Source organism: Pinus tabuliformis, chromosome J (genome assembly GCF_031772625.1).
Source record: "Pinus tabuliformis cultivar Carrire ecotype Pingquan chromosome J, CPIR1, whole genome shotgun sequence".
NCBI classification, from domain to species: Eukaryota; Viridiplantae; Streptophyta; class Pinopsida; order Pinales; family Pinaceae; genus Pinus; species Pinus tabuliformis.
Window position 1 is genome coordinate 730,638,881 of NC_142295.1, and position 9,054 is coordinate 730,647,934.

The 9,054-nt window shown below is 38.5% G+C and overlaps 1 protein-coding gene across 1 annotated transcript; it reads right to left on the reverse strand.

Annotated features, from left to right (window-relative positions):
• Positions 1–3,810: 3,810 nt before the first annotated feature.
• On the reverse strand, positions 3,811–5,890 carry LOC149228813 (uncharacterized). The gene is made up of 2 exons (XM_089380873.1): positions 5,693–5,890; positions 3,811–4,188 (listed from the first exon to the last, which is right to left on the reverse strand). The coding sequence occupies exons 1-2, from the start codon at positions 5,888–5,890 to the stop codon at positions 3,811–3,813; spliced, it is 576 nt and encodes a 191-aa protein (XP_089236999.1).
• Positions 5,891–9,054: the final 3,164 nt, after the last annotated feature.

The window sequence follows — 9,054 nt, forward strand, 5'->3', positions numbered from 1 at the left end:
AGTGGATGATTGTCTTCTCTGTTTGATGCATCTTTTTCTGATTAGTCTTACATTTTGCTGCTATATGCCCAGGTCGATGGCAAGTCAAACCTAGCTTGATGTCCATTTATCTTTTCCTTCATGAGAGTCAGGTGCATAACATGTCTCATTTGATTGAACACTTTATGTTTGACATGACTTTTTCTTCTACTTTTTGACAGTGTAACTACTAATGTATCCTTCATGCATGACATGCAATCTATCCCAAATTTCTTTTGCAAAATTTAAGCCTATTACTGTATCAAGATCCTTATTATAAATATTTTTATACATAACACATTTTGCATTAGCATTCCACTGAAGGAGAACCTTTGCAATAACCATGACATACAAGCTTCCATACACTAGGTCCATAAGCTATTCATGAAAGTTTGATGTACACTTTGATAATCCATGAATCAACTAGATCTATGTTCAAGTTTGAATCAACTAGATCTAAGTTCATGGAAATTAATTTGATTTTCTTTTACTCATTAAGTAAACCATTAAATGAGAAAATTTATATATAATGACCATCATATTTAATATGCAAACAACAAGTAATAAGTAAACCAAAACCTCACATCTACACATAATAACAACAAATATGGACACTAGATATAAGTGGAAACCCATAAAGCTAGAAAACCATGATTTTGTTATTGTTATGATGTAAAGGCTAGCTCCTACTCCCTTATTACATCAGATTTTATGTTGGCTCCAACCTACAGTAGGCAACTACATCAATTTCTCAAGAGACAACATGCTATAAAACTACAACTCCCATATGTTTTCTGCAGTTTACAACCAACATGAGGATCCTACCTCAACCACCTCCAACTGGATATTTATTAAACCACAACTTGAAATGAGACCACAATCCCCTCATACAAAATGAAACAATATGTTGATTTACTTGGTCATCAATTATGCATATCTCCATCTTTATTTCTGCCCCTTCTCCCCTGCAAATCTTTTTCACATCATCTTCATGTGTGTCACTAATTAACTCACAAACATTCAATTCTCACATGCTCTCTAAGTCACTAAATCATTTGTCCTCCAAAATAACACCTTTTATAAAGATAGTTTTCTAGATGTTTGTATTCCACATAAAAATATGAAGACTCTTTACCTTCCACTCATTAGTTTCCAAGCTCTTCACATTTTGAATATTATAAAATAAATAAGTGCTCCACCACATATTATTTTAGCCATCTATAATGATTAGGTACACCAATATCAACATAATGGCAAAAGCAACATTATAACATCACAACACTTTTCCAATGTAAACAAAATGCACACAACATATGAAGGCAATGCAAGTATATATATGCAACATTCACTCTCCAAAGCCATCTATATGATCAAAGCCATATTTTCTTCATGTCATTGCCTCAATAGCCTTGATTCTTGTCTTGCTTTTTCTGTCATCATCACAACAATGATCATGTTTTTTCTTGCCTGTAGCTATCCAACATCTCTCCTAAAGAATTTTCCATCATGGTTGCTCTTGTTCTTGCATATCAAACATGCCTTCCTACAAACATTGTTCCTTTGTAAATACCTTGCATTCTGTTGTTGTTCCTTTTCATTTGTTGCTCCTTTTCCTTATTGCTCTCCTTTTACTTTGTTGCTCCTTTTCCTTGCTGCTCTCCTTTTACTTTGTTGCTCCTTTTCTTTACTTCTTTTTTACCTTCTTTGCCTTACTGCTGCTCCTTTGTTGTTCCATTGTCTTTGCTTCTTTTTTGCCTTGCTGCTACTACATACCATGCTGCTCCTATTGCTCCTTTGCCATCAATGACAATAGTGTCACTCATGATTGATGAATTGGAAGACTGTACTCTTTCTGCTAAACATTTTATGACAATCTAATAAGAAGAATAAATTGAAAGGGTTCCCCCCTTTGTGGGTTTTTTTTCCAGTTGACCAATCTTGGTGTCTCTTGTTATTGCTCTTGATTGTCTTCTATTGTATATTTCATTTATTGTTCTATCTACAATTTCTATTCTCTTGATTGTCTTCTATTGTATATTTCATTTATCGTTCTATCTACAATTTCTATTGACCATTGGAAGATTAAATTGTTTTGAAAGATTGCTAATTGAAGAAAATAATTGGGCTAAAGTGATTTTAGCAAAATAGAATAGTGAAAAGTTAACATGGTATCAGAGAGTGAATACAAGCCCAAGGAGATGAGACAAGATAAATTATCTTTGGAAGAAGTTAAAGGAGCCTATTTGATTTGGTCAAGATGTATACCTCTTACTTCAAGGATTCTCAAGCTGGGTGAATCATCAACCTTGCAGCTTGGAAGGCTACGTTGGAAGAAGTAATAGTTGATGAGAAGTCATAGAAAGCGTGGAAGTTCTAATTAGCAAAAAAGTCATCATTGGAGACCACCGTGTAGGGAACTTAAAACAACTCCTTATTCGTTGAATCTTAATCTAATATAAAACTAATATACCTAAACTAATAATAAATCTATTTACAACTACATTACATCATGTTACATTTCCTTTACATCCATCAAACCACAATTAAAGGATCTATTTTCATCTTTAAGAGAGAACTTGATGCAAACTAAGATGTAAATGCATAACTAAACATGAAAAACCTGAACTAGAATGGGATAACCCTCTCCCATTCCTAGAGAAAATTAAATAAAACAAGGGAAGGACTCGTCTATGAATTGATGTAGAATTAATATTCCATTATGAATTCCAAAATAATTTGTAAACTCATAAAAGGTTAAAACAACTATGTAAATGAATCTACTTTAACAAACAGTTATTAAGGTAAGTCCACCTACAAGCCTAAATTCATATTAAACATAATTCATTATAAAATTTGTATTAATCAAAATAGATTGTTCATTTCAATTAATACACATAAAAGCAAAATACACTTGTAAATGAATAATAAATATTTTTTTTGGTAACTAAGAGATGAACCTTCCATTAATCAAAATAAATTACATAAAGTACAGATGGAAACCCTCACATCAAAGAGGCACTAACAACAACCCAAGGGAGAGTCCAAAGAGAAAACTGGTACGAAACCCATGCATAGCAAACAATTACCCAAAATGGGAAACCAACAAAATCTGAGCTATAACCATTTAAAGAAAAGTAAATTGGTTTTGCTGAGAGCCGGGCCCATAGAGGGCCCGCAGAGGACCCTCGGGTCCAAAGCCTTGAGTAACTCGCCCCACAAATCCTGGCCATTAAAAGGAGCAACCCAATCCAATGCCCTACAAAGATATAGCGCAACCTAGATGTGGAGGTTAATCGAGCCTTGAGAGTGGTTTCTGGTTTCCTCTCTCATCACGACGCCACGTGTAATCCTCTGAGTGGAATCATGTGCTCCTTCCACTAAACTATAAACCATGTGAAGCCCACGTGATATACCACTTGCGGTTTTGGGTTCTTGGTTTCGCCAAATGGAGGCCGTTAGTCCAATCCCGCTGAGCCAACTATACTCAGTATCAATGTCCGACTCGAAACCTTCATCAGACTCCAACAGCCATGAAAATCGAATTAGGCGATGTTATCCTCACCCATGTTCTCTCGTTCAACACTTTCCATCCATGCATCCCAATCTGTATTTGCCAGCATGACACAATCCTCTCGAAGCTTGAAGCAACTCCCATGGGTGCCGAGAGTCCCTGGCCTTATTGGCCACTCCTTCGTTGGCCAATCTATCTGCCAACATGTTTGCTTTCCTTCTGACATTAACAAATCTTAAAGTTTTAAGGATTTGTAAGTGTGCTTGGATTCAGTGAAAAACCTACAGCAGCTTCCAGTGCTTAGACACTTTATCTGGTGAGGTACCATTTTGGATCTTCTTGGCTGCTTTGATAACCAATTCTGAATCTGCTTCTATGATGACATTCTGAATATTTGTCTCCACCAGGATCTCCAAACATTGATCTAAAGCCAAAAGTTTAGCCATGTTATTGGTACCCTTCTCTAGATGGCCATGGAAAATGAATTTTGTGTGTCCCTCAAGATCCCTAATGGCACCCTTGAATCCAGCTTCCACATGATTGCCCTTAGAGGCTCCATCAATATTAACTTTGAAGAAGCCTTGAGGAGGCAGCTGCCAGCCCTTGTCCCTGGAGTTCGTTACTCTCACATCCTTCTTTAATCCTTGAGGGATGATGGACTGAATACCCAAATTAATAATAATGAGTTCCTCATGAGGCAAAGGAGGATTTGAGGGAGTTGTTCTCAGAATGCTCCTAATTGTTTCGTTAAGCTATTTTGAAATCTAATTGATGATAAGCAAGGGCTCCATGGCTCTATTTTTCAAGATCCACATATTGCATTCTTTCCAAATATTCCATATGACAAAGCCTCGTGAAAGCATCCAGGCTTTGTTGATGATCTAATTTTCTGATAAATTCTTCCTCCAATTTGATAAAGTGCTGGATATACTAAGCCTGTCCCTGTCTGCCTATCTGAAGCTTGAGGCCACCCAATCCCAAATTTTGGTAGAAAAGGAACAAATATTTAGAAGGTGTTCAATCATTTCCTCATGAGAGCCACAGAGGAGACATTTAGAGGGGGCAATGAAACCTTTCTTAAGAAGGTTTTCCCAAGTTAGGATTTTTCTTTGATGAACCAACGAGATGAATAATTTTATTTTCATCCAATGAGGAGTTTGCCACAAATCCTGCCAGACTTTCTCTGCATTTCCAGAGTTAAATCGTGTGATTGCCTCTTTGGCCTCTTTGAGGTTATAGTTGCCTTCATTTTTTTCCCCATCTTAATTGGTCAGGTGAGGAGGAAACCAGAATACTTCTTTGCTCTAGGTCCATGGCAAGAACCTCTCCCATGGCCTTTAGAGGACTCCCTTTATTATAACTTAGATCCTTCCATTTCCTCCATTTTTTCTTATCTCTTCCCTTATCCCAGAAATATTTAACTAATGAAAGACCTTTGCTATCTGTGTCCCTCTTGAGGGCTATCAGTTAGTTCCTGTTCAAGATGGGTTCCTGTTACCAGCTGTCCTCCCAGAAGCGGGCCCTCTCCCCTGCTCAAATTTCCCAAAAATAGTGTTTTTGAAAAATCCATTTGTTCTCCCACGCAAGGTTCCATATGTGTGATCCCTTGATTTGACCTGTCATTCTAATGTGATCTTGTTCATGCCAATGCTTGGCGTACTTTTGTGTCCAAATCTTGGCCCAAGGGGCATTCGGCTTCTTGATCCAATTCCACCAGAGCTTTGCTCCCGAAGCATGACTCTGTGTCCAAACCACCATGGCTTTTTGGCTTGCAAAGCTTGTCCCATGCAAAAAGTGCCCATATATTTTTCTATTCCCCTCTGCCCCACAGAAAGTTTCTTTGAATGCTTCTTATTTACTATTTAATGCCTTGAGGAGCCGATATAGTTGCAAACATGAAAATGGGAATGACGTGCAATACCGCTTGAGTAAGCACAAGTCGCCCTCAAAAGTTTAGAGCCCTGCAAGTCCAATTGCTAATTTTGTCTTGAAGTTTGTTTAAAACAGGCTCCCAAATTTGCTTACTTAGAGGTTTGTCTGTAAGAGGAATTCCAAGATATTTGGAAGGTAACTCATCCCTCTGAAAACCAAGAATCCTAGTGATATGTCTCTGAGTAGCAATATTAGTGTTAAAGAAAAAAATTTTGACTTTTTTTGTCTTACCTCTATGCCTACTGCCATAGTGAAATCGTTCAAGATGTCCTTGATTGCCTTTGCTTCACTAACTGTGGGAATGCCCTGCAGCATAGTATCATCCACAAATTGTTGGTGCATGTTAGCCTCTCCATCTGGGGTGAGCTTGATCCCCTGAATCCTTCCTTCAACATTTGCTGCTTTGATTTCCCTACCAAGCCCTTCCATCATGAGGACAGAGAGGAAGGGGGAGAGCAGATCGCCTTGTCTGAGCCCTCTGGAAGGTGTAAAAGTGTTAGAGGGAGCTCCATTAAGCAAAATGGATAAACTTGTCGAGGTGACAAGAGCCATAACCCATCTGATCCAGTTATGGTCGAAGCCATAGGCCTTGAGAATGGCTCTGATGTAAGACCAGTTAAGTTTGTCATAGGCTTTCACAAGGTCCAATTAAATGATCATACCTGGTTGCTTGTTGCTTTTGAGAGAGTGTACCACCTCATGTGCATGGATGATGTTGTTCATAATCTGTCTTCCTTCCACATAACCTGTTTTCTCTTTTGAGATGAGAGTAGGAAGAAGAGGCTTGAGTCTATTGGTTATCACTCTGGAGATGATTTTATACACCACATTACATAAGGCGATGGGCCTAAACACATTCGGAGTCATAGCATTTTCCTTTTTGGGGATTAAAACTATAAAGGTCACATTCAGTGCTTTCAAAACCTTTTTGTGTTGCCTTGAGTCTTCCACAACCTCGAGGATATCCTGTTTGACTGTATCCCAATAGGCTTTGAAGAAATCAACATTGAAACCATCTAGGCCTAGTGCTTTTCCAATTTGAATTTCCTTGATAACCTCACTGACCTCCTCTTCGAAGACTGGCCTATTGAGATTGTGGTTTTCCTCACTCGTGACTAACTTTGGAATGTGAAGGGTGAACTTATCAATGAACCTGGATCTGTCTTCCAATGGCTCTTTTGCAATATTAGAGAAGTGTTGTACTAGGGATGATTCCATGTCCTTGTGAGTGACAAGTTCAATACCTTGAGAATCCTTTAGCTTTGTGACTTTGTTATGACCCCTATGGGCCATAGTGGATTTGTGGAAGAACTTAGTATTCCTTTCTTCCTCTTTTATCCATTGAATTCTAGACTCCTGTCTCTAAAATATTTCCTCTTGTAAGAAACGCTCCTCCAATTCATCCTGCAAGGAGTCAATCAGTTTTTGCCTCTCCTCTTTGAAGCCCTCTGTGATGTTGATCTGATTGATTTCCTGGAGTTTTTGCTCAGTGGTCATTCCAACCTTGATGATATCACCAAATTCCTTTTTGTTCCACTCCTTAAGTTTAGATCTAATGTGTTTCAGTCTTTGCTGGAGCATTTACATCTTAGTGCCCTGAATATTCAAATCATCCTTCCACCAATTGGCAATGTTGCTGGCAAAATTGGGGTGCGAAAGCCAGGCATTTTCAAATCTGAATGGCCTATTTCTCGGAGTGCCCATAAAAGAGGCTTCTAGCTGGACTGGCCAATGATCCGAACCTCCAAAGGGAAGAATGGATGTAGTGATGGCTGAACCTGCAAGGAGGAGATCCTCAAAGATGACAATCCTATCCAGTTTGGATGCCACTTAGGAAACCCCTCCTCTTTTGTTGTTCCAAGTCAAGGTTCCATTTATAGTCTCGGTATCCATCAGTCCCATGTTTGTGAGGAAATATTGGAAGGCTTTAGAGTCTCTACCAAGCTATCTACTGCCTCATTTTTTTTTCCGAGAGAGATCTTATCATATTGAAATCTCCTACTAATATCCAAGATATATTGGGATATCATGCTCTGAGACCTTCCAAGGAGGTGAGCAACTTGAGTTTATTAGCCTGCTATTGAGGGCCATATACATTAGTTATCATGTAGGTTTCTTTGTCACCTATGGGATTACACACCATAGAAAGATAGTTCCTAGACGCTTCAACATCTAGGATTCCCAATTTTTGTGGATCCCAAAACGTAAGAATCCCTCTTGCATAGTTATTAGCTTTAACTTCCAAATAATCATACTTGATTAACCATTTATTATGCACTTTTCTTGTTTTCTCCATAGAACATTTTGTCTCCTCAATAAAGACCATATCCAGTTTTACTTCTTTTATTCTATTGTTAAGATTTTTCTGTTTCCTTCTACTACCTAAACCCCTAATATTCCAGGTTGCTAGCTTCATTAAGAAATGTTGGTAAAAGAGTAGCTGGTAAGGTATTTCATCTTACCTGAGTTAATTAGTAGTTTTCCAAATTCTGTTAGAAATTCATTCTGTCTTTTCCTTCCTCTTTTCCTTCCTGGGTATTTTGGAGATAGTGTCTATGATTTCTCCATCATTTTGACCACACTTTGCTCATGGCATTCGTGGCTTCTTTTGACTCCAGTTCCCTTCATTTGTGCCCTCCATAGATAGAGTTGTTGTACTCGATCATAATCTTCTTTTGGAAATGATTCCACTCCTTTGTTCTTTCCTTATTCCAGAAATTGTTCTAGATCAAGATTTTCCCTCTCTAGAATCTCCTACAGTTTATGATCTTCTGTGCCTACCTCACTTGGGGTCATCTCTTGGTCCTTGCTAATCTCCATGCAGCCCTGTGGTTCCTATGTCTATTGGTTGTTTGTTGGGATGTCGTCCGTTTTAGTTTCCATATCCTACTCCTTGGGAACGTTCTCCTTGACTTGTGTTGTCTCCTCGCTTTCCTCCCCTTCCTCTAGGATTTTGAAACTATTATGTCTTGTTTGTATGTCTTCACTTGGCTTCTTGTGAGATCTTCTACCCCCTTTTCCTTTGCCCCAACCTTGGTAAAACCCTCACGATCTTTGTTCACAGAGGTTTTCCCATTGCTTTCCACATGGTTAGTGGGGCAGTCTCTAAATAGATGACCATGTTCATGACATTTGTGAAATCTAAATGGAATGTGCTCATATTCTATAGTTTTCACCCATTATTCATCATATACTTCTAAGATTATTCCTTCCGAAAAGGGCTCTAGATAGATCCATTTCCACACATATATAGGTGAAGGAGGTATATTTACCTTTGAGAGTTGCCTTTGATATTTTGAGAAAATGCCCCAGCTTATTGCCTATAACTTTCAACGATTCTGGTAGCCAATAATCCAGAGGTAAAGATTATAGTCTGATCCATACCAGTACTGATGTGAATGTTTCATGTTCCGACACAAAGTTCACCGTCTAGGGACACATGTAGAGTCCTCCTACAACGTAGAAGTAGGGTCCCCCCTCAAACACCCTATCTTTGTCCTCTAGGCTCACAAACACCACCGTGAAGAAGCCCTTAGATCCCAGATGCAAATGTGTTTCTCCCTTGCGCTTGTTAAGAAGATTGCCTACTTTGG

What these genes read in the sequence shown, in the direction of transcription:
- LOC149228813 (XM_089380873.1), bottom strand. Translation starts at nt 5,890, where the DNA reads ATGGAAGGGCTTGGTAGGGAAATCAAAGCAGCAAATGTTGAAGGAAGG. An exon ending in CTATGGCAGTAGGCATAGAG is followed by an intron (nt 4,189 to 5,692) that starts GTAAGACAAAAA and finishes TTGGGTATTCAG; the next exon opens with TCCATCATCCCTCAAGGATT.